The 26,029-nt window shown below is 40.5% G+C and overlaps 1 protein-coding gene across 4 annotated transcripts in view; it reads left to right on the plus strand.

Moving 5' to 3' along the window:
* The first annotated feature begins 7,241 nt into the window (after positions 1–7,241).
* The window catches only part of GKAP1 (G kinase anchoring protein 1), an 84,016-nt gene continuing 65,228 nt past the window's right edge, over positions 7,242–26,029 (plus strand). For 2 of the 4 annotated variants that reach the window (XM_046023462.1, XM_046023466.1), the window contains exons 1-4: positions 7,243–7,511; positions 7,963–8,096; positions 17,977–18,229; positions 19,447–19,590. In XM_046023462.1, the coding sequence (XP_045879418.1) occupies positions 18,020–18,229; positions 19,447–19,590 (354 nt within the window). In that variant the 5' untranslated portion in view covers positions 7,243–7,511; positions 7,963–8,096; positions 17,977–18,019. Of the gene's footprint in view, positions 7,512–7,608; positions 7,857–7,962; positions 8,097–17,976; positions 18,230–19,446; positions 19,591–26,029 lie in introns of those variants that run through there. The other 2 variants (XM_046023465.1, XM_046023463.1) reach the window with 2 other exon arrangements.

Below are 26,029 nucleotides of genomic sequence, written 5' to 3' on the forward strand. Positions count from 1 at the left end.
GTAGGGAGAGAGGCAGGCAGAGAGAGAGAGAGAGAGAGAGAGGAGGAAGCAGGCTCCCCACCAAGCAGAGAGCCCGATGCGGGGCTCAATCCCAGGACCCTGGGATCATGACCTGAGCCAAAGGCAGAGGCTTTAACCCACTGAGCCACCCAGGCACCCCTAAAGGATATTTTTTTAAATGATCATTTTTTAGGGGCACCTGGGTGGCTCAGTCATTAAGCATCTGCTCCAGCTTGGGTCCTGATCCTGGGGTCCTGGGATCCAACCCTGTAGTGGGCTCCTTGCTCGGTGGGAGGCCTGCTTCTCCTTTTCTCACTCCCCCTGCTTATGTTCCCTCTCTGGATGTCTCTCTCTCTGTGTCAAATAAATAAATAAAATCTTTTAAAAAATAATCATTTTTTAAAGTATAAAATAGTTTTTCACAAGATAATTCCATATACATGTAGGTCATTTTTCAAATTCAAGTTAGTGACATTAGACTTCATATAAATAGTATACTATAAATAACACCACAGTAAGGGCGAGGGAAGGACGTAGCTGAGTCAAAATACTAGGAAAGCAACATGAACATTTCTATTTCAGAGGGCAGTGTGAAGGTAGAATGAAAAAGTTTAGCTTTTGGTGCTTCAATTTATTCAGTATTCATGGGAAAAAAGTTATTTTTAAAGTACTAATCAAGAATTAGGTTCCGATTACAATCCTACTATTACTGTTGGGATGATTAATGGTCAGTTTATTAAACTGGCTGAGTCAAAGACAATAATACAACCTTCCTCTCCTTTCACTTACCATCCAGTTTTAAAAAACAAATGTATTTTTAATTTTTTCCCCAAGTGACAATGCATACGGTTTAAAAGTCAAATGACTACAAAGCTCATAATGATAAACAGAAATCCCTGCTCCAACTGTCATCACTCTGATGCCTGCTTCCCCCCCCCAAAAGTTGTTTTGCTACTTTATTCCACATTTCTAAAGATCTTATTTCTACAGCCACATCTTAGTTTTTCAGTTTTAGACACCTTGTGCCATTTACTAATTGCCTAATACATTTCTATCATATTGTTGGGTGTTTATCATATATGTTTTAATGCCTATTATATGTTGCCACATTGCTCCATGTGGTGTCAGGAGTGGTTAATTATGCTGCATTAACAAACTACCAACAAACCCTCAGTGGCCTACAATAAATGTTGGCTTCTCACTGATGCTGCCTAGCCAATGGCCGGTCAGTTGGAGTTCGGTGCCATGTGTCTTCACTCAGGACTTAGATGGCCAGAGGCAGCCTCTGAACAGTGCCTGTCTTGTGGCAGGGGCAGAGACATGGCTCCTGAAGCTTCAGGCTGGCAGTGACATATTCACTTCTGCCCCTACTTCAGTGGCCACTGCAATTCATGGTGGGGCAGGGAAGTATATTCTCCTCCAGGGAAGTAATGTTGAATGTTCTTTAAAAAAAAAAAAAGATTTAATTTATTTATTTGACAGACAGAGATCACAAGTAGGCAGAGAGGCAGAGGCAGAGAGAGGGAAGCAGGGTCCCCGCCGAGCAGAGATCCCGATGCAGGGCTCGATCCCAGGACTCTAGGATCATGACCTGAGCCGAAGGCAGAGGCTTAACCCACTGAGCCACCCAGGATCCCCAAGTTAGAACTTTTGAGATTTTTTTCATTTTGACATCCTTTTCTGTTCCCTGCATTAGCTCTATTTCCTCTATTTCTTCTTTTTTCCCTCCTTCTTTCCTCCTTCCTCTCACCTCCCTCTCTCTCCTCTTTCTTTCTTTTCTTAGTTCATTTGAAGCTATTTCCTGTGAGGTTTCTTCAAATAGCTAGAACCTGAATTTGGGAATAAATCAGGCAGGATATGTCTTGTGATTCAATATGCAAAACTTCATTTAATTCTGCTTTTCTGTGGCATGAGTCACCCTTATCTTCAGCCCTGCCTGGTGTCCAGGGGAGCTCTGACTCAACCTCTTCTGAAAGTAAACATCCCATATTCTACTGAGGTAAGGCAGCATGGAAGGGGTAGGGATTCAGGGGAAGGAAGTATCCCACTATTCTTTATACAACTTTCATAATGAATTCCAGTTTCCAGTCCCATTTCACCTCTGCTTTCAGAGTTATGGCAGCTCTAGTTTCAGAGCCTTCCCATATAGAGTCTGTGTTGTGAATGGATCCACTGTGGCTGGCTCTACCCCTCCCAAAGGCATAGGTATTAACTTTCTTGGTTTTGGTAAGTCACTTATCACTCATTCATCTGCTTTCCATGTTCCTAATGTTTGCTGACATCCTTCTTCAGCAGGGATATTTTCGTCTCTGCTTCATGTTATGGTTTTATACTTTTTTTATTGCTTCACTATCATTTCATTTCATTTTATTATTTAAAAAATCTTACTTAATTATTTGACATGGAGAGAGCAAGAGAGGGACTACAAGCAGGAGGAGTGGGAGAGGGAGAAGCAGGTTTCCCTCTGAGCAGGGAGCCCGACATGGGGCTTGATCCCAGGACCCCAGGATCACGACCCAAGCAAAGGCGGATGTCTAACTACTGAGCCACCCAGGTGCCCAAATTATTATTGTTTTCTTTTTTTTTTTTTTAATATTTTATTGATTTGACAGACAGAAATCACAAGCAGGCAGAGAGGCAGGCAGAGAGAGAGGAGGAGGCAGGCTTCCCGCTGAGCAGAGAGCCCGATGCGGGGCTCGATCCCAGGACCCTGAGATCATGACCTGAGCCGAAGGCAGAGGCTTTAACCCACTGAGCCACCCAGGCGCCCCTTATTATTGTTTTCTTAAATGGGCTCCACACTGGGCGTGCTGGCCATGAAGACCAACATGGGGCTCAAAATCATAACCATAAGATCAAGATCTCAGACAAAATTGAGTCAGATACTCAACCGACTGAACCACCCAGGTGCCCCTCACTTTACTTTTTTATTTTTTAAAGATTTTATTTTTAAGTAACCTCTATATCCAATGTGGGGCTCCAACTTACAACCCTGAGATCCAGAGTTGCACGTTGTACTGACTGAGCCAACCAGGCACCCCTGCTTCACTGTCATTTTAAAGGGGTATTTGGAGTAAGTGGAGAAAAAAGTGTGTTTGATGCACCACATTTAACCAGAAGTCTCCTTACTAATAGGTCTTAACATGGATAGATGTAATGAACATATCTTCTAAGTAGAAAACGCTAAAATATTGTTATAGGCAATTCTATAAGAATTACAGTACAGTAATAGAATAACTATAACTTTTATCGTGGGCTTATATGTGCTAAGCAGTCTTTTAAATGCCTATCTTTATTGTATATATTACATATCTCATCCTCACAATAACCCCTTAGATGGGTGTTATGTTCAACCCCCAGCAATCTGACTCCAGAGTCCCTATGTATACAACGTGGTAGATAATTTTCTAAATTATAAGCAATCTCTTCATTTTCAATTTGTCAGGTCTCTAGTCAATCCCTATTTATTGTTAAGTTATACCTAAGGTTTTTCACACAGATTTTGAACATTACAGCCCATTATTTGATGTAACATAGCGAGCATCACAGTGGATGGATCACTTTGAGGATACATGTTGGAGGTAGAACAGAGTAGTTTATGACAAATTTTAAAGCACAGTCATTTAAACTGGGAAGCCTGGCATGTGTTTGTTTTATAATACAGACAGATGGGCATTTCCTCTTAAAGAAAGCAGTTACCATCTGTAATCTGAGAGGTCAAAGAGAAGCAATTACAAATCCCACATTAGTAACACAAAACTTAAAAGCGCCTGTTTAAATGAAACATGATCTCAGTAAGAGTTTAACACAGAGAAGCACTGGTGGCCTTGAACACACTAATTCAGAGAATTCAACCCCTCAGTCTTTGAAGACTTTAGTACCAGGCTCATTACCACGCTCTCCAAGGCTACTTGCTACTCCAACATTACTTATAGTCCTTTGGTAATTCTCTGTGAGACGAATACATATATATCATATCTTTCAAACACTCTCAATCCCCTGACCAGCTCTCTTCAAATGATCTTATACCAACTGCTATCTCAGCACCCCACTCTCGTGATCATTCCCTACACTTTGACATTATTAACAACTATAGTCCCACTTTTCATTTTGCTTTCAAGCCTCCTACTCTCCAACCCACCTCTTATCTTTCCAGGTAACTCTTTACAGTAACAAGACTCCAACTTTTCTTCAACCTGATCAGAATCACCCACCTATTTGCCCTACGATTTTTGCACTGTTCCCCACCCCTCTCACAGCCTTACCTCTTACCTCCTCTGAAATTATGGTGCCTCCTTTGTTTCTACCCTCAGCCACTTTGCCCCTTGCTCCCCATTCTACTCAGTCCTGGTTAATCCCAAACCACCTACTCAGTGTTTGCACATAAACAACGGAATATGGCTAGCAGAAAATGCACAACCATATTGACTGGTCTGACTGTAAGTTCTTGACCGCTCCCTCAGGCAGGCCCTTTCTAGTGCCTGAAAACCCTACTATGCTTCCCTAGTCAGTCTCTCTCCCACAGTCAGAATGTTTTTCACCTTTCCTCCCTCCGTCCTCTCCCAAGCCTCCCATCAGTCACTAATTACATTTAGATAGAGTAAGGCTAAAGCAGACCCCAAAACGTTAAAGCTCCAACCTAATAGAGAAATTTAGATCTTGCTCACATAATAACTGACGGTGGGGGTTCCAGATCAGTGGGCAACTCTCCATCGGGACACCTTTTTTGCGGCTCTGTCAACACCAGGGGCTTGTAGTCATCTGGATAATCTGCCTGGCAGGAAGGAAAAGTGCATGGAGACACACTGCCCTGGCCGTGGCAGACATCATTTGTGCTCACATTCCACTAGCAATAACTTAATACTTGACCATACTAACTGGAAGAAAAGCTGAGAAAAATAGTCTGTGTGCCCAAGAGGAGGGGAAGAAGAGATTGTGATGGACAACTAGCAGTCTGCCAAAATGATCTTGCTTCTTAGTTCACTGAGAAAATAGAAGCAACTAGAAAAGAATTTCTATCAAATCCACAAGCCTACTTCCATATGTCCCATATACATGGGGGTGGGGGAGGAGGGGGGATTATATTTCTAGGCTGTCCCCATCACAAAGGAGTAGTTACCAAGCTTTCAGTTAGAACAACATAGTCATATGATCATACCACCCAATTACAAAATTCAAACACTTTTTTTCTTTGCACTCCTTAACCTTTGTGATATTAGATAGTGACAATAAACACTCTTTCCTGCCCCTGCTTTTGTGAAACTCCAATTTACCTTGCTTTGGTGATTTTGCATTACCCTGGTTCTCCTCTTACTTCCTCTTCCCTCTTTCTTTCCTGGTTTCTCTCGTCTAGATTAGGTCTCTTCTTTATTTGTTGGCTTCTCTTATCTAGGTCAGAGTTTCTCAAACTATGATGTGATACAAATCACTTAGAGTTCTTGTTAAATTGAGGGTGCTGATTTAGCATGTGTCAGGGTTGAGGGGGCTGAAATTCTACCATTCTAACCCCCTGGCAAGGCTGCTGGGCCATTGGCCATACTTCTGAGTAGCAAAGTTCTACAGAAGATGTTCTCCAAGGTTCTGACCTTTGTTTTCTTCTTTTCTCTCACAGTGATATCACCACTAGGCTGTTAAATTACTATTTTCCAGCTCAACCCTCTTTCCTATATTTCAAAGTTTTTATACCCAACTTCTCAGTATCCACCTCTAGCTGGCTGTCTCAACGATCTTTCAAATTCTTAGTGTCCAAACCTAAACTGATCTCCCAAAAAGCCGTTCCTACTTCTGTCTCTTCTATAATTACCTATACACTCAGAACCTCCACTATCTTTGGTTTTTTGCTTCCACCTTCATATATGTTCTCATGTTATTCCTTCCTCTTGTAAAACCAATTACCAAATTTTGTAGATTTCGCTTCCACATCATCTTCCTGCCCTACCTTTAGCTTAGACTCATCAATACCTCTCATCTGGCCTATTACAGGTCTGTCTGGAGTTTTTCTCACCTCTGATTTCTGTATCCATTCACGGAGAGGCCTTTCTTTCCCCAAACTTTTAAACCAGGAAAACTCAAAGTACTGTGTTAAATACAAATTCTCCCTCTTGGCATAGGACCCCATTCCCTTTTGTCTCTGTTACTTCTCGACATGCCCTGGAATTTAACCATTTACTTTTTCCTGACCATGACTTTCATTGATTGATCTTCGTAAATGTTCTCATGCTATCCCTTCTTGCTATAAAACCGTCCCCATCTCCTTCAGAGTCAATTCCAAATGGCTCCTCCTCCATGCCGCCTTTCTTTCCAGACCCCCCAGACAGATATGAGTTTTTTGATCTTCAGTACTCTTTGTGTTTTTCATACGGCACCTAGCATGGTTTGTCTCTTATTAGAACGGTTTTATCTTTATTCCTTACTCTCCGAAGGCAAGGTTAACATCTTTACCGTCCGTACCCCTGCCGACGTTACCTATGGGAGCTTATGTCTATTAGTTAAATCAAAGTGATTTAGGGAGATGCTGTGATCAGTGGTAAGCAGTACAGAATGTGAAGCGAGTACAGCGAGTTCTGGTTCTGACATTTATTAGCGGTGAGGCTTTGGGTGAGTTACTTGGCTTGAGAAATGAGAATCCTACTCCCTGGCGGAGCACCTAGGGAGATAACCCTGAAGTGCTATGTAACTCTACGGAGAACTGAGCAACGCTGATTATTTATCTTACAAAGAGCTGGTGCAGTCTTGACTTTCAGGACGATCCCTACTTCACCAACTGGAGGTCGAACCCAGGCCACCAGATCCCATGGCCCTCTTCCACTCCACAGTCCCCAGACTGCTCTCGGCGACGCAGGTGAGACCGCTGAACTGAGGGGAGATGGCCGGGAGCCCTATTCTCTCGGGAGGCCTCCCTCCTTCCACACGTCCAGGGAAAGCTCTTCTCTTCCCGGTAACCCGGAGGACCGCAGCGCCGCCGCCGCCTACGCGAGCCGTTTGGACCCTGCCCGGCCCCCGTAGCTCCCCTTCTTCAGCAGGTGGTTCTGGTACTCTCCCCCCAACTCGGGGCGCTCACGTCACCGGCAAACCTCTACCCACGCGCCAGCGCCGCAACCAACCGAGAAAATAAACAAACCTCCGCGCGCGGCGGCGGGCGCGCCTGGCCCCGGCCCCGCCCCCGCTCCGCCCCGCGGCTCTCACGCCGCCCCCTCCGCCGGGACTTCCCTCCCGCCCTCGCCTCGCAGCCGCGCTCTCCCCGCCCCTCACCGCAGCTTGCAGCCGCGCTCCCCGCCGCGGGCCGCCCAGCCCTTCCAGCCCTCCCAGCCCGGCGCACGCTCGCGGGGCCCGTTAGTGCCCGGCGCCCGCTCGCGGGCCGCCGCGCGACCCCTGCCCGGCGCGAGCCCGCCCCCGCCCCTTGACCCAGCCTAGTCCCAACGCCCAGTGCGGCCGCCCGGGAGCCGCGGGAGCGGCGGCGGCGGCGGGGGGAGGAGGGAGTGGAGGGCCGAGCCGGCGGCCGGGGAGGCCCGGTGAGTACGCGGAGGGCGGGCCCGCCTCGCGGGGGGCCCGCTCCGGCGCCCCCTGAGGCGGTGGCGGCGCCTCGGCCGCGCCGCTCCGTGCGCCTCGGGCTCGGCGGTTGGGGATCGGCCTGAGGCGACGGGCCCCGCTGGCCGGAGCCGCTGGGCAGAGGGTGCGGGAGGGCCGCTCCTCGGGAAGGGCCGCGGCCCCGCCGCTCCGCTCAGGGCTCGGGGCGGAGGAGAGGGACCCGCGCCTTCCCAGGCCCCGACGCCCGGGCCGTGGCTGAGCCTCCCGAGACTCCGCGGGGCCCGGGCCGGTGGGGGGGCTACGGTGGTGGCGGGGCCGCCGAGTGACAGGTGCCGCCGCCCCCTCCCCGCCGCGGGCATCGCGCTCCCTCGCCCGGAGCTGGGCGCTCGGAAATTTCTGGAGCCACGACCTGACTCGCTGTTTTCTCCCTTTCAGGTTTGGAAGCCGTTTCTCTGCCGGAGTTAGGGCTCGCCCAGCCCTATTTCTTCCTCAGTCTACTTTGTGCGAGTAAGTTTTGGAGCATCAGTTGACAGCCTATGGGTGAAATTTGGCTTTCATTCATGAATGAGGTATGGTGGATTACTTTTTGAATAAAGTGCTCCTCCTCCTCCCCGCTAGTTGTTGAAAAGTAAATGAGAGGGGTTTTGAATGTTGTTACTTGCCGTTATTCTTGGGAACAGCAGTCTTTGAGAATTTTTGTCAGATCTCTAACATGTAGGGGGTTTAGTAGATACGGAACAGTAATGACAAAAATGGCTTATTAAATTGTCTTTTCTCTCCAGCTTCTTTTAGATTTTTCATTCTTACCTTAGTCAAATTTTACGGTTGAGTGGGTGCTACGGCTTTCACCAGAGGCACTAATGAAAGCTCACTTTTTTTTTTTTTAACTGAAAAGCCCATGAAATTTTTTCTACATCGTTCAGTATTATCTATTTCTTTATGTAGTAACTGTGCTTGTGATTGTAACCTGAATCATCAGCTTAATCAGTTTGACTTGGAGCCATGACTTGGAGCCATATTAGAGAAACTTCATGGGAAATTGAAAAATTAAAAATGCTCAGTCTATGGAAGTTTAGATTTTGTTTCTCAACAGGTTTGTAACTACACTTGGTGTTAGTCAAATCCTCATTAATGGGAGATATTCTTAATTGTCATAAATGGTTACAACAGACTTATCTGTAAAATACCAATCTAGTAGCTTCGCCCTGTGGACTAAGAGCAAAAACCTGGAATTGACCAAAAGAACTTTGGGGCAGGGGCACCTGGGTGGCTCAGTGGGTTAAGCCTCTGCCTTCCGCTCAGGTCATGGTCTCAGGCTCCTGGGATCTAGCCCCGCATTGGGCTCTCTGCTCAGCGGAGAGCCTGCTTCCCTTCCTCTCTCTCTGCCTGCCTCTCTGCCTACTTGTGATCTCTCTGTCAAATAAATAAACAAAATATTAAAAAAAAAAAAAAGAACATTGGGGCAAATGAAAATATACGTGTTTTATCTGTGGGAGAATCCTTTAGATCCTCACTCAATATCTGCTTGTACTTTTTGATTTTTCAGCTCCCAGAAATTAAGTGCAGGTAGGATTAGGGCAGCAGTACTTAACTGTGAAGAAAAAAATGTAATTTAGGACATATCCATTAAATTTATGTGTTTTGTTTGCAGGAAGTGTGTTGGGAGCATGGTTTTGGTCTGCACTTGGCAGTTGTTGGTTGTGAACTTTATAAAAAGCCAAAGTGAAAGATATTGTTTAGTTGTGTTATTTGAGGAACACGGAACATGAAATAATATATTTGTTAAAGTTTCACCAGGTACTAAATAACTGCTACTCAGTGCCATTTCATTTTATGCTCAATCTGTCTTTTTAAATCTAAGTTACATTTCTAGGAGGCCACACTAATTATATCTACATCATATTAATTTATTGTTTGATTAGGCTAAACTGGTTGATGGTGTTAATGGAAGATGACTATCATTTTACTAAAGGAATATATCTGGTTGCTCTAGACTGAGGTATGGCTACTGCTACCATTTTTCTTGACCCTAGAGAGGTCATAGTCTGGTGGGATGAGGTCATAGTGACAGTGGTCCTCAGAATCTTGGTGGGAGAGTCCAAGAATACCAGCCATTTAGAAATCCTGCCCTTCACCATTTAGGCCATTTGTTTTTAGAGTTTACCTGATGTATCCTAATTTTTTTAAATCAACACTTTAACACCAGTTATGTTTCTTAAGCAAATATGTTTCCTAAACAAAATTAGCTGTGGTGATCACTTAGTAGCATGGCACTTCTAACGAAACAAATGTGAACTGCTAATAATCATTGTTAATTCACACTTACATTATGGGAATTGAGGATTATCTGTAGTGTACTTTGCATTTTCTTTTGCTGTACATTCTATATTAAAGCACGTGTTTCAATGCACAGATAGCTGTGTACTTGAGGAATACAAATATATTTTTAAAATTCAGTAAATTTATCTTTTGGGTGCTTGGTCCTGTGGTTTTGTTAGGGATTGACTTTCAGAATGTTGAATTCATGATTCTGGTGGCTAGGCACAAGAACAAACATAATTTTAGTGGAATCCACTTAATAATAAATATAAAAGTATGGACATATTATAGAGAAGGGAATGATTAAGTTGAGGGGCAGGTCAGAGAAAGCTTCTTGGAAATGCTAGCCCCTGAGCAGGATTTTGAAGAGTGAATAGAAGTTTTATGTCGAAAAGAGGGAGGGCATTTTAGCCAGAGGCAACAGAAAAAAAGATATGAACAAGTAAAACTAAATGCGTGGTCAGGAAATTTTAAGTAGTTTATTTTGCCATAGTACAACATCTAAGGAAGGACAGTTACTGTAGGAAGCCCTAACATGTTCTATAATATTTGATAAGTCAAATAATTGGATTTTTCGAGTATTGAGTATATATTAAAATGGAGACTTCACTATAATTTGATATTACTGTGATCTCAGAGATTTTAGAGATTTAGATTATAAATTAATTGTTTTTACTAATGGTAGTCATTAAGAAATTATAGAATATTGTACTTCCATGTTATGAGCTGTCTGCATATTTGTGTTTGTGAACTTTTTTTTAAGATTTTATTTATTTATTTGATAGACAGAGATCACAAGTAGGCAGAGAGGCAGACAGAGAAAGAGGAGGAAGCAGGTTCCTTGCTGAGCAGAAAGCCCGATGTGGGGCTCGATCCCAGGACCCTGAGATCATGACCTGAGCTGAAGGCAGAGGCTTTAACCCACTGAGCCACCCAGGTGCCCCTGTGAACTTCTTTTTAATTCTTGTGCGTTTTGACCTGAAACAATCGTCTTTACATTTAAAACTTTTTTTTTTAGAAAGAGTGAGAGAGGGAAAGAGAAAATGCAATTGGGGGTTGAGGGAAAGGGGGAGAGAGAATCTCCAGGAGACTCCCTACTGAATGTGGAGCCTGACATGGGGCTTCATTCCACAACCCTGAGATCATGACCTTAGCTGAAACCAAGAGTTGGACTCTTAACCAACTGAGCCACCATGTGCCCCTAAAACAGTTGTTTTAAAATTATCTTTGGGAATTTTCTTCTGTCCTCCTCCAAGTACTTATAAGTTATTTTTATTTTGTTATGAAGTAAAACTGGTATATAACATTAGTTTTAGGTGTACAGCATAATAATTTTATATTTACATATACTACAAAGTGATCATCATAATGTCTAGTTACCTACTATCTGTTACAATACAATTGACCCCTGGGACGCCTGGGTGGCTCGGTTAAGTGGCTGCCTTCAGCTCAGGTCATGATCCCAGCATCCTGGGATCGAGTCCCATTATCGGGCTCCTTGCTCGGCGGGGAGCCTGCTTCTCCCTCTGCCTCTGCCTACCTCTCTGCCTACTTGTGTTCTTTCTCTCTCTGTCTCTCTAAACAACAATACAATTGACCCCTTTTACCCTTTTCACCTCTCTCCCAACCCCTTTCCCTTCTGAAAACCACCAGTCTGTTCTCTGTATCTGTGAGTTTTATTTGTTCTTTTGTTTTGCTTTTTAGATTTCACATATATGGTGAAATCTTTCTCTTTGTGAATTATTTCATTTTGCATTATGCCCTCAAGGTCCATTCCTTTTTGTCACAAATGGCAAGATTTCCTTACGTGGCTGAGTAGTATTCCATTATGTATATATACCACATTTTCTTTATCTATTCAGACATCAGTGGATACTTAGATTGTTTCCTTATTTTGGCTATTATAAACAATGCTGCAGTGAAGATAGGGGAGCTTATATCTTTTCAAATTAGTGCTTTTGTTTTCTTTGGGTAAATACCTACTAGTGGAATTGCTGGATCATATAGTAGTTCTGTTTTTAATTTTTTAAGGAATCTTCATACTGTTTTTTCATAGTGGTCCGCCAACAGTATGAAAGGGTTCCCTTTTCTCCACAACCTCTCCAACACTTGTTATTCCTTGTCTTACTTGATAATTAGCATTCTGACAGGTGTGAGATGACATCTCATTATGGTTTTGACTTTATTCCCTAATGATTAGTGATATTGAGCATTTTTTCATATGCCTTTTGGCCATCTGTATGTCTTCTTTGGGAAAGTGTCATTCAGATCCTATGCTCATTTCTTAATTAGATTTTTTTGGTCACTGAGTTGTGTGAGTTCTTTATATATTTTGGATAGTAGCTCCTTATCAGATACGTGATTTTCAGATATATTCTTCTATTCAGTAGTATGTCTTTTTGTCTTGATGATGATTTTCTTTGCTGTACAAAAGCCTTTTAATTTGATGTAGTCTTGTTTGTTTATTTTTGCTTTTATTGCCATTGTCTTTGGAGTCAGATCCAAAAATATTACCAAGAGTGATGTCAAGTAGCTTACTGCCTATGTTTTCTTTCCTTTTTCTTTCTTTCTTTTTTTTTTCTGAGATTTTACGTATTTGTCAGAGAGAAAGAGGGAGAGAGCACACAAGCAGAGGAGTGGCAGGCTCCCTGCTGTGCAGGGAGACCAATCTGGGACTCCATCCCAGGACCCTGGGATCATGACCTGAGCAGAAGGCAGTGGCTTAACTGACTGAGTCACCCAGGCGTCCCTCCCAGCACCATTTACTGAAGAGAGTGTCCTTTTCTCATTGTATATTTTTCCTCCTTTGTTGTAAATTAAATAACCTTGTTTGGTTGGGTTTTCTGGGCTTTGTTCTGTTCCAGTGGTTTATGAGTTTATGTGTCTATTTTTATGCCAGTACCATACTGTTTCGATTACTGTGGCTTTGTTATATAGCATGATATCTCCAGCTTTGTTCTTTGCCTTTAGCTTATGTTTAAAAGACCCAGCAATTGCACTACTGGGTGTTTACCCTAAAGATACAAACGTAGTGATCCGAAGGGGCACGTACACCAGGATGTTTATAGCAGCAATGTCTACAATAGCCAAACTATGGAAAGAACCTAGATGTCCATCAACAGATGAATGGATAAAGAAGAGGTGGTATATATACACAATGGAATACTATGCAGCCATCAAAAGAAATGAAATCTTGCCATTTGCGACGACGTGGATGGAACTAGAGGGTATCATGCTTAGTGAAATAAGTCAATGGGGGAAAGACATCATATGATCTCCCTGATTTGAGGAAGTGGAGATGCAACATGAGGGGTTAGGGGGGTAGGAGAAGAATAAATGAAACAAGATGGGATTGGGAGGGAGACAAACCATAAGTGACTCTTAATCTCACAAAACAAATAGGGTTGCTGGGGGGAGAGGGGTGGGGTTATGGACACTGGGGAGGGTATGTGTTATGGTGAGTGCTGTGAAGTATGTAAACCTGGCGATTCACAGACCTGGACCCCTGGGGATAAAAATACATTATATGTTTATAAAAAAAAAATAAAAAATTAAAAAAAAAAGGAGACTCAAGGGGAAGAGGGGAAACTTAAAAAGTAATCATTATATTTCTGGACTAAAAACCTGATTTGTATAGGATCTTAGTAATATGTAAATGCCTATTTAATTTATAGCACTAACCACACATTCATAGACTGACTAATGTTGGTAGCTTACAAGATGTCTGCTATGTCGTTTTTGCATATATTAATTAAGTCTATCACTTAAGGATATGTAAACATCTGAGAATTGTGTTTTATTTTGTTATGGGGGGGTAGAGATGTTTGACATACAAAAATGGATTATTTTTTATAAGATCTCAACACAGTGGGGCGCCTGGGTGGCTCAGTGGGTTAAAGCCTCTGCCTTCAGCTTGGGTCATGATCCCAGGGTCCTGGGATCGAGCCCCGCATTGGGCTCTCTGCTCAGCGGGGAGCCTGCTTTCCTTCCTCTTCTCTGTCTGCCTCTCTGCCTGCTTGTGATCTCTGTCAAATAAAATCTTAAATAAATAAATAAATAAATAACATGTTTGTCTCTGAAATAAGAACATGTAATTACTGATCCAGACTTTCTTCAGATTGAGTTCCCATTGAAATTTTATTTGGATGAGTAGGTAATAAAAATAAACCATTTTTAATAACGATTCAATCATTTATAACAGTTGAAATTATTTTTAAAGAATCCAAAAGTTTTTCTCATAGAAAATGTAGTAAAGAATTTCTTTTTATTTTATTTTATTTTATTTATTTGACAGAGAGAAATCACAACTAGGCAGAGAGGCAGGCAGAGAGAGAGGAGGAAGCAGGCTTCCTGCGGAGCAGAGAGCCCAATGTGGGGCTCGATCCCAGGACCCTGGGATCATGACCCCAGCCGAAGGCAGAGGCTTTAACCCACTGAGCCACCCAGGAGCCCCTGTAGTAAAGAATTTCTTAAGTTTTTTTGTAGTAAGATTTCTTGTGATAAAATGAAAGGAGTTCAGATTCAATTGGACTTTCTAACTTCAAGTGTTTAAAATGACCGAGCTCTTATTTTCAGAAAGCATATGCATTGTTTGAGCAGTCACCTTGCAGCTACACTTTATGCCATTAAAAAGGCGTACCACTGACAAGTGAGAGGAAGTATCTGCTCCTTGTGAATGGAGAGCTTTCAGGCTGCTACTTGGAAACTTGCTCACTAGGAGACGTTGTGCTTTCCCAATCCAGACAGCAGCTGCTGTCCCCTGTACTGCATGTATTGCATTTGGGATAGCTAGAGCACAAACTTTCCCAACAGTTTCCTGGGCCTGCCTACCCTGATAGGCACAAGTGCATCCTGTGCTGGTCTGATGAAGCAGATTTCCAGGGGCTCACGTACTTCCCTCTTCACAGCTGACGGATAACTGCAGCGCAGCATGCGCAGGCACTGTCCTCTGCGGGGCACCTGATGAGGCTGCTTGCATCTGGTGGTGGCCTGCCCAACATCTCTGAATGCTCCAGAGTTTTCTCAGGTGCCCAAAGGTCTAAGGGAAACTTTTTTGGAGGATACATTGGTAAGGAAGCTCTGCCCTGTGCCACAGAAAGAAAATTCTGTGAGCTTTGTGGAGATGTGTTTGACATATGCGAACATTTAACTCAAGCAGAGCAGTCTAAATGTGACATTCATGGTTTTGATATCAGTCCTAGAATGGAAAAGAAATTTGTGTAAGATATCAGTCATGATAACGCTAGTTATACTGTAACAACAACCCGAAAATCTCTGCAGCTTAAAGCAGCGAAGTTGCTGTCTTGCTTAAGCTGCATATCCATTACAGGTTAATAAGAGACTTTGTTCATTATAATTTTAGACCCATCAGACCTGACCAATGGAGACTCCCATCTCAACCTATACTTCAACAATCCCAGAAGCAGGAACCGTGTTCTGGCTTTTAAAGGTTTTGAAGCTTATATTTCACTGGCCAAAGTAACTCACATGGTCATGCCTCCATTCAGTAGGAGAGTGGTGCATAATTCTCCTTTAGGGAGGGTCAGTGAATATTTGTGAATGTCTAACCCACGCAGGTTATAGTCCCAATAGTTAAAATTAAATGTACTAATAGTTGTTGAGCAACTGTGTAGGATCATTTTACCTAAATGACTCAAAGCAGCTAAAACTTAAAGGATTTTTCACGTGGCATGTTGAAGTTGGAGTAGAATTAATGCTTTCCATAATGTTGTTTTTTCTAAAGTGAGTTTTCTTTGTTAAGATTATTTATTTATTTATTTGACAAAGAGAGAGATCACAAGTAGGTGGGGGGGTGGGGGTGGGGAGCAGGCTTCCTGCTGAGCAGAGAGCCTGATGTGGGGCTCGATCCCAGGACCCTGAGATCATGACCTGAGCTGAAGGCAGAGGCTTAACCCACTGAGCCACCCAGACGCCCCTCCATAATGTTTTTGAGTCTTGAACTTTTTTATTTTGTCATGTCTTCTCCCTTGTAGGAACTTATAAAGCCTTAATTCTCATGCTTGCAGCAAAGATTTAAGCCTAAAATGTCATAATTTGTCAGTATGATGTCATTTCTATATGTCATGGTATTTATCTTGATTTGCATATTTTTGAGCATAGCAATAGGTCTTAACATGGTATTTTATAATAAAAATACTTTAATAACTTTCTAGGTGGTATCTTCAAATATCAGCTCTTATTTATTTTTAACAGGAAACTCAAAGATTTCCAAATAACTTTCTGGATTTTTTAGTTAAAATGGAAGATTGCTTTTCTTTTTTTTCCCTCCTAAAAACATACAAACTGTAGTATGTGGTTAGCTTTCAGAATGGACCCCAATGATTCTCATTTCTGGTATTTGCACTTTTGCATAGTCCCATATCACATTGAATGGTGTAATCTGTGTAAACAAGAGGATATTTTAGAAGTGACAGTAGCTAGTTTGGATGGGGGTACTGTGGCTTGAGATAGATATGTTAAAACTATAAAGAAAAGCATGGGGCGCCTGGGTGGCTCAGTGGGTTAAAGCCTCTGCCTTCGGCTCAGATCATGATCCCAGGGTCCTGGGATCGAGCCCTACATCGAGCCCCACATCAGGCTCTCTGCTCAGCAGGGAGCCTGATTCTTCCTCTCTCTCCCTGCCTGCCTCTCTGACTACTTGTAATCTCTGTCTATCAAATAAATAAAATCTTAAAGTAAAACTATAAAGAAAAGCAAATGATTAACACAAAAATCAGGGTAAGAGTTATCTCTGGCCAGGGGCAGTTGGGATGCTGTTGGTGAGAGGCACAGGGTGGGTTAAAATTTTCTCTTTTTTTTCAATTTTATTTTTTCAGTGTTCCAAGATTCATCGTTTATGCACCACACCCAGTGCTCCATGCAATACGTGCCCTCCTTAATACCCACCACTAGGCCCTCCCAACATCCCCCCCTCCAAAATGGTTAAAATTTTCTTAATCTTAGTGCTGGGATCTTGGGGTGTTCATTTATTTACAAACATTTTTTATTCGGTTGTGTACTTGATACATTTCAACCGGGGCACCTGGGTGGCTCAGTGGGTTAAAGCCTCTGCCTTCGGCTCGGGTCATGGTCTCGGGGTCCTGGGATCGAGCCCCGCGTCGGGCTCTCTGCTCCGCGGGGAGCCTGCCTCCTTCTCTCTCTCTGCCTGCCTCTCTGTCTGGTTGTGATTTCTCTCTGTCAAATAAATAAAATATTTAAAAAAAAAATGAACCAATTTCTGGGTTTCACAGTCTGTTTCTTTTTGAATGGAAAGAGTACGGAGTCTTCTAGTAGTTACAGGGCCTCTTACTTTGAACTTGGAGAGCAAAGTTCAACAAAACTAGGTTCAGGTCATGACTCTGCCTCTAACTTGCAGAATGACGTTAAGCAAGTCACTTATCCAGTCCAAGCACCAGTTGCCTCCTCTGTAAAACGAAATTAACGATTTGGGTGAGATATTAACCGTAGGACCTTGAATACCCTGAGTCTAAAAGGTCTCTCAGGGTACACTGAAACTAATGAAGCAGAAGATAATGTGGAATGTGATTTTGATAAGTGTCCTTTGGTTGAGGAAATACAAGTTCTCTGTTCTGTTCTCAGTTCTGTGACTTAGTTTCCAGAATTAAACTTAAGGCAATATTTTGTGTATGATAAGAGTGTTCTTCCTTTTCTATTCCTTTTTCCCCCTCTTGAAAATTGGAGATTAACCATGGAGTTGGACTAAGGGCCTCTGTGTGCAGTGAAAAATAATCCTACCGCTCCATATTGATTTAGGGTGTTCTCTGTAAATATGTATATATTATAGCAGTATACTTAAAAGAAGAAAATCATGAATTTTAAAAAACCATATATGTAAAAATGAATACATTTTATTTGTGGTAGTCTTGCAATAGTTGTCTGTGAAATCTCAGTCTCCTTTTTTCTATTTTATATTATACAATTTTATATTGTTTACTCAAAAAAGAATGTTATTGCCAGTAGAACTGTGGGTATGAATCCAAATATGACTAAATCCAGTGTCAGGAGAAGTGTGTGTGTGTGTGTGTGTGTGTGTTTAAGATTGTTCTAGAATCCAGAACAGATTTTACTGATTATGTTTACTCATCTGGACCTTCTTTTCCCTCCCCACAGGAATTATTCTTGATAGAAATATTTTAAAATAGAAATCTTTACAATGGCCTCAGCAGTACTTAGTTCTGTTCCCACTACTGCTTCTCGTTTTGCCCTATTGCAAGTAGATAGTGGCAGTGGTTCTGATTCTGAGCCTGGGAAAGGAAAAGGTCGGAATACTGGAAAGTCTCAAGCAAGCAAATCAACTACAAATGAGAAAAAGAGAGAAAAAAGAAGAAAAAAGAAGGAACAGCAACAGAGTGAAGCAAATGAGGTAAAAATTATAACTGTTTAGGTCTACTTTCCCACTGTAAGCAGAAGTCCAGACCAAGGAGTCTGCAAGGACCAGGCTGTCTGTGAGACTGGTGGTCTTCCTGGGCTCTTCCTACTCCTTGTGACTGTCAGTCCTTGGCATTCCTTGGCCCCTGGCTGTGTCACTTCAGTCTTTGCCTTTGCTTTTACTTGGCGTTGTTTGTGTATCTCTGTCTTCACCTCTTCTTATAAGGACAACTGTTGTATTGGATTAGGCCCACTCTCATTCAGTGTAACCCCTCATGAGGTATCTTGATGACATCTGTGAGATCTCATTTTCCAAATAATGTCACATTCACAGAAACCCTGCCTTTTTCAGGCCTACGACACATCTTTTGGGGGATTACAATTCAATCCATAATACCCTCTCACCGTTCCAACTACTGCATCTCAGATGATCATGGTGATGGTGATGATGATGATGATGATGATAATTTGTTGGGAGTGGTTTGGCTGGTCCAGTTTTAGCTCTTAATGTTACTTTGTGGACTAGGACTACCAAAGTACTTTCTCTCACTATTTAAACTGTAAAATTTGTAAGCCATTAAACTTGAATCTTTTTTAATCCGTGATTTTGCCTTTCTTTTAAGTATAGTTGACATATGTCATATATATATCTTAAATTTATAATGTTAATTATAAGAAAGGCATATTTTAAGCACTCTGCCTTTATTGAGTCATTTATTCCTAACAACAACCCTTAAAGGTAATTGGTGCGTTAAATTATATTATCATTATCCCCATTAAAATTTTTTTATTTGAGGGTAGTTGACACAATGCTGTGTTAATTTCAGGTGTACAGTATAGTGATTCAACAAGTTTATCCATTATACTATGCTTACCACAAATCATACAATGTCATATTAGTTTCAGGTGTGCTACATAGTCAAAAGCACACTTGTTACACTGTTTTCTACTCCTATAAACTTCTTAAGTAAATCAGAATCATTAAAATGATGGTATAATAGAATACAATCCATTTTCAAAGCCACCAATGTTATCTAAACACGATGAAATTAATATTTTACAAAGATTAAGAACACAGTGATTCTGAGAACATAATGAATGGAATAGTATTTGGAATATAAAATATTGATTTTTTTTTTAACTTACCAAAAAAATCATTAGTCTTCCAGAATTGGTAGACTGACTTTAATATGCTTTTTGTTTGTTTCATAGCTCAGGAATCTTGCTTTTAAGAAAATTCCCCAGAAATCCTCCCATGCCATTTGTAATGCTCAACATGAGCTTTCATTACCAAACCCAGTGCAGAAGGATTCACGAGAAGAAAATTGGCAAGAGTGGAGGCAAAGAGATGAGCAGGTACAGTTAAGTAAATCAGATTATTTTGCTTTGTATTTCAGTGAATTCATGCATTTTTAAAATGATAGTGCATCTGAGTCCATGACACCGCTGTTCTGAGGAGCATTTTATATTGAATTAATTCACACATCTTTGTGCTTTTGATAAGAGGTTCTGTTTTTCATCCACTAAGAGAAGATTGATACATTTATTTTGTTAGCTTTGGCAATTCCAAGTACTTATTTTGTGAGTTTTCAATTCATCTGCCTTTTTACAAATGGGGGAGAGATTGGGAAGGTTAAATAACAGGATTAAATTATTTCAGGTAAAAAAAAATCAATATTTGTAGGGTCCAAGGTCTCTTGTTAAAAATGCTCAGTTACAATTTTGCTTCAAAAAGGAAGACTTTAAAGGGGAAGATTTCCTTTTCAACTTTTTTTTTTTTTAATTAATTTATTTATTTGTTTATTTGAGAGAAAGCAAGCATGAGCAGGGGAGAGGAGCAGAGGGAAAGGGAGAAGCAGACTCCCCGCTGAGCAGGGAGCCCGATGCAGGGCTCTATCCTTGGACCCTGGGATCATGAAGACAGAAGCTTAAGCTGCTGAACCACCAGGCGCCCCCTCGTTTTCAACTTTGATGTACAATAGTTTATGGCATTTGTTAGTTTTTAACCTATTACATGACACATTGTGCTTCTGCTAAATATTATTAATAACAAAACCAAATAGATAGATGATTTTTAAGATCAATCAGTTCTGGTGTGTGTGCTGTTCAGGAAAATAACATACTAACCCTGGAATGTACTCTGGAGATGCTGTGTGTGTGGGAAATGAATAGTAATTTATTTGCTTACCTGTCAAACTGGCAGTTATCTGTTGAGAATAGGTATTGCTCTAGCAGATGTTTGGCTTAGTAGAGTACTATTCCCATCATGCTTTGGTTACCAGTTTTGAAAGAATTAGAACATACTAAACTGCACTCTTAACACAAAAGCTATATTAGTTATAACATTTTTGTTAGGATTTTGTAATGCCTTAGGTGCATCATCACAGTGTCAATTATTACACGAGACCTGTGCACAAATGCTGGTTAAAAGATATTTCCAGACAGTGGTATACTGGATAAATCATCTTGTGTTAAACCCTCTAGTTTTTATTTGATTATTTCTTTTTTCCTTCTGCAGCATTCATTATGACAGATTCTTCTGGTTTACAAGTATAAATGTAATGACCTGCTTGTTTAGACAGTAATAGAATTGACCAGTGTCTTCACCAGAGGGAATTTCTCTTTCCTTTGGGCACTGGAAAATTAATGAAGGAAAACTACTCAAATTTGCACCAAAATAAATTTCACGTAATGTGGGAACTTGAGCACAGATATTTGATTGCCCTTCTTCCTGCCCCCACTGAATGCTGCCAAAATGACCAGGTAATTATGAAAAGGAAATAGTTGACTTGGCCCTGACCCTGTACAAGAATGTTATCCCAGGCTCAGGAACTTCAGAGAATTTCTGCTGGGTATACTCTTGATGGGTCACTTAGGAAAACCTGGTACCGTATTTGGAATTCTCACTTGCAGGAAAATAATCAAGGTCTTGGGAGATAGAGTAGATCCTCAGATAATTATATTGGTAAGTGAAGAATAGATAAGGGCAGGCTTTGGAACAGATCAATAGTAAACCATTTGGAATCTATTTTACTATGTGGCATAACGGATTTTAAAAGTAGGAACCAGGGAGTGACTAGACTAGGCAGAAAGCACATAGTATGGTGGGTGTTCTCCCTGACACAGTAAAGGAATAACACGATGGGAAATTCCAGTATTGAGGGAGATGAGACAAAGAGATGACTGTAGAAAGCTTGTTTGTTATGTGGCTGCTTATTTCAAACACAAAAGAGAAATTTTGCTAAGACAAACTTTCCTACTCTTAAATCACTAAAACAATAAGGTAAGTTTACATCAGTTAAGCCTGAGCATAAAATCTGAGAGCTGGTATTAAATAGCAGCTAGGTGGACAGTAATGAAGCATCCATTCCTTTGCCATGTGAGCAAACACTGGATCTTAGTTGATCTCACATCAACTGAAGCAGTTGGTGCCCCACAAAAGGAAAAGAACATTGTACTTAGTGTCCAAAGTGAAAGTATACTTTGAAAAAAGATTTATTACAGGAAGCAAAAGTTGATTGTAGACACTACCTGTTCTTTTGCCTTAATAAAAACCCAGGGCTAGAACATCTTATAAAAGTCAAGGAGATTAATAATATTATAAAGCAAGGTGAGGTGGTAGACTGAGATGAAAAGTGGACAAGAGAAATTGAAAGGGAGGGAAGTGGGTGAAATAAAAAATTGGGGAAATAAAAATCATAGCAGATAGTGAAATAAGTCAATCGGAGAAAGACAACTATCATATGATCTCCCTGATATGAGGACGTGGAGATTCAACATGGGGGGTTAGGGGGATAGGAGAAGAATAAATGAAACAAGATGGGATTGGGAGGGAGACAAACCATAAATGACTCTTAATCTCACAAAACAAACTGGGGGTTGCTGGGGGGAGGTGGGGTTGGGAGAGGGGCAGGGGGTTATGGACATTGGGGAGGGTATGTGCTATTGTGAGTGCTGTGAATTGTGTAAACCTGATGATTCACAGACCTGTACCCCTGGGGATAAAAATACATTATATGTTTATAAAAAAAAAAAAAAGAAAAGGATGAATACCCAACTTTTGTAGCAACATGGACGAGACTGGAAAGTGATTATGCTGAGTGAAATAAGTCAAGCAGAGAGAGTCAAGTATCATATGGTTTCACTTATTTGTGGAGCATAACAAATGACATGGAGGACATTGGGAGATGGAGAGGAGAAGGAAGTTGAGGGAAATTGGAAGGGGAGGCGAACCATAAGAGACTATGGACTCTGAAAAACAACCTGAGGGTTTTGAAGGGGCGGGGGTGGGAGGTTGGGGGAACCAGGTGGTGGGTAATAAGGAGGGCACGTATTGCATGGAGCACTGGGTGTGGTGTAAAAACAATGAATACTTTTACGCTGAATAAATAAATTAATTTAAAAAATCATAGCAGAATAAAAATTTCATTAGATTAAAAAACAGACTATATGCTGAAGAAGATTGAGTCAGTTGTACAGAGGAAATCTGAGCTATATTTTGCCAATATAATCAACATGATAGATTGGAACACAGAAGTGAAATCCAACAGAGGCATAATTAGTGTCCCTACAACAACTAGAATAGAGGCAGTCATTAAAGATAATATTGATACTGGGTGATGGACATTGGGGAGGGTATGTGCTATGGTGAATGCTGTGAATTGTGTTAAGACTGATGAGTCACAGACCTGTACCCCTGGAACAAATAATACATTATATGTTAATAAATTAAAAATAAATAATCTTTAAAAAAAACAAAGATAATACTGATAGAAATTTTCCTAAGCTAAGTAAAGTTCTCCAGTCTGAGCTTGAAAGAACTTAAGCCTTTTTTAAAGACTTTTTTGGGAGAACTTTTAAAAAGATTCTAATTTTAAGAATGAGAGACAAAATAGTATACTCTGTGTGTATATATATGTGTGTACATATGTATATATACTGTGTATGTATACACACACACACACACACACACACACACACACACACACGGGAGAAAACAAGATGAAAAATCAGGCTGGCTACTTTAAATGCCAGAATTGAAATGCTAGTACCAAGAGTTCCATATCTGGCCAAGGTGTCATTTTTGTGAAAGCTAAAGAAATACATTTCTAGACGTGAAAGGGCTAAGGAGGCATACCGCCAGTATCCTTTCTGTAAACTTTTCTGAGATATGCTCCTGCCAATTAAAAGGCAAATCTAAATAAAGAGCACAATTGGAAAACACCAGTGGCAAGCATTGAAACCAATTTAGTGCAGAATAAGATCTAAGTTGTGATTGTAAATGCTTGTTAAAGAGAAATCGACTCACGTGAAGAATTTGTCTAAAGTGAAATCCCTGTTTTTGGATACAAAATTTAGGAAGGAAGTTGGTTGGAGAAGCCAGTGGGTATTTTAAAGTTTTTCATAATGGTAACAAGATACATAGTTCCAAGTGTGATTTTTTTTTTTTTAAAGAGAGCAGTTTTTCATTCTATGAGCTTAAAATCAGTTGAAGAAAAAAAGTTAAACCTGGTCCATATAAGCAAAGTGACAAAGTCCAGGAATATGCAAGGAAGCCTTTTAAATAAGGTATAAAAAAGAATAATAGACATTTCATTTAATAAATAAATATAAATAGTTGAATTTACTCATTAAAAGACCAATATAGACCAACTGCCTGGACCACATTTTGATCTTAATTCTTATCTTTTCCTTAACTTTAAAAATTGTGACACATTCTCCACAAAGAGGCGAACCGTAAGAGACTATGGACTCTGAAAAACAACCTGAGGGTTTTGAAGGGGCAGGGGTGGGAGGTTGGGGGAACCAGGTGGTGGGTAATAGGGAGGGCACGTATTGCATGGAGCACTGGGTGTTGTGCAAAAAACAATGAATACTGTTACGCTCAAAAAATAAATAAATTAAAAAAAAAAAGAAAAAAATTGTGACACATTAACCCTGAAAGGATAGGTTCAGGCTATTCAGGATACTGTGTGTTTTGCTGAGGTATGCTATGAAAGCTGCTGGAAATTGTAGAGATGATCTTTAAAGCACTATTAGCGTTTAAAGAAATGTTTCTATCTCATTTTCCCTCTCATAGACTTGTATGTGTCCCAGTGTACTTCAGCATGGAAAGATAGTCTTATATTTCCTTTTTCTTTGCAGAGTTGTATGCATCAAAAGAGTTATTTGCTTCACACTTGAAATGGATGAATTTTATGTGATATATGAAATATATGAAATACGTTAATTATACCTCAGTAAAGCCATTTTAACAAAAGATGAATAGTCCTTGGCTTTGATTTAGTTATATTTATAATTTTTACTACTTCTTTTAATACTCAATTGAGATCAAGAAACATCCTCTTCACCAGTATCTGTTTGCCTGGGAATAAACCTCTGTGTAGATGTTGTTTTCCTTTATTCATGATACATTGATATTGCTGATTCCAGTGGAATTTATATTAAATCCACATATGGCTCAAAAAAAAATTAACTGAATAGAAAAATTTCTACTCATGGATTTTTTAGTGATAAACTGATAAAATATGATCATATATTTCTTCCTTTTACTGATTCAATATCTTACTGAAACTGGTTTTGTCCAGCTCTAAAGTGAAATATCGGCTAGTATGTGCACATACTTGTTCTTGTACAGTGAATCCTCCGGTCCATCTGATAAAGGTGTTTTGCCAATAGCTTGTTATGTTTTTTGTTTGTTTGTGATTGTGATATTTGTCATTAACCTCATGGCTGGTATAAGAAGTCCCTTGGCAATTTTTTAACTTGCGCTTGTTTCCCTATAAGGAGTGCAAATTCATAAGTCCTCTATATTTTTTGGCTCTTTCTTTAGCAACAAAATCCATCACCTTTGTTCTGGAAAAAGCATTATGTGGTGCTTGTTCTGGAAAGACTTATACAAGTTATTGTGCTTCGAAAGTGAAACAAAAACTATGGTGTCTTCAGGCCACTGGTCTGACCATGTTTCATAGCAGGCAGCTAGGAACAAATGTATTGACTCAATAAATCAAAATTTCAAATGCTCACTATCATAATTTTCTACTTATAATGTATATAGTCTGACACATACAGATTTATGTTCTATATTCACTGTGTTAGAGTTCTGTTCACTTAAAAATTCATTGTGTTTCTGTAAGTATCATTTACAATTCTGTTTTCCTTCCTACTTTTAAACCTTCAGTAAATCATTAAACCATTTTTGTTGCTTGGGCGGCATAATAAAACATACAACAAAAATGCAGATTTAAAAAATGTAAACAACACTTAGAAGACATGAAGATACTTTATCAAAATAAGCTGAACCTAATGATTAGTGTGTACACACAGATCCAATTTTTGTAGAACGTTGACAGCCTTTAAAATCGTAATGTTCAATAAGAATATTAGAAGATTTTTGGAAAAATAATTCTGCCTTCCTGATTAGTGAAAGATATGTGGTCCACACTCTGAAGCTCATGGAGTTAGAGGACCACAGGGCAGTGCTGCTGTTGTGGCTAAAGAAGCAATTGGCTGTAAGCATTAGATTGTCTTCAAAATGGTGTTCTGTGTTGTGTTACAGAATCCTGTTCCCATGATGCCTGTGGGAAGTGAGGAATAACTCTTCATTTGGAATTTGTTTGGCTTGCATGTAAAATGGGTAAAATTGTTATGGTACTTAGACTTACAATTTTTTTTTTTTTATATCTAGTTCCCAAAGACTTGGCCTTCCCATTTTTTCATTGGTTCTTCATATTAACTGATCATAAGCCCTTGAGCTATAGGTTTGTTTAAATAGAAAAAACATGTTTTACTGCTA

The sequence above is a fragment of the Meles meles genome, chromosome 11 (assembly GCF_922984935.1).
Source record: "Meles meles chromosome 11, mMelMel3.1 paternal haplotype, whole genome shotgun sequence".
NCBI lineage: Eukaryota > Metazoa > Chordata > Mammalia > Carnivora > Mustelidae > Meles > Meles meles.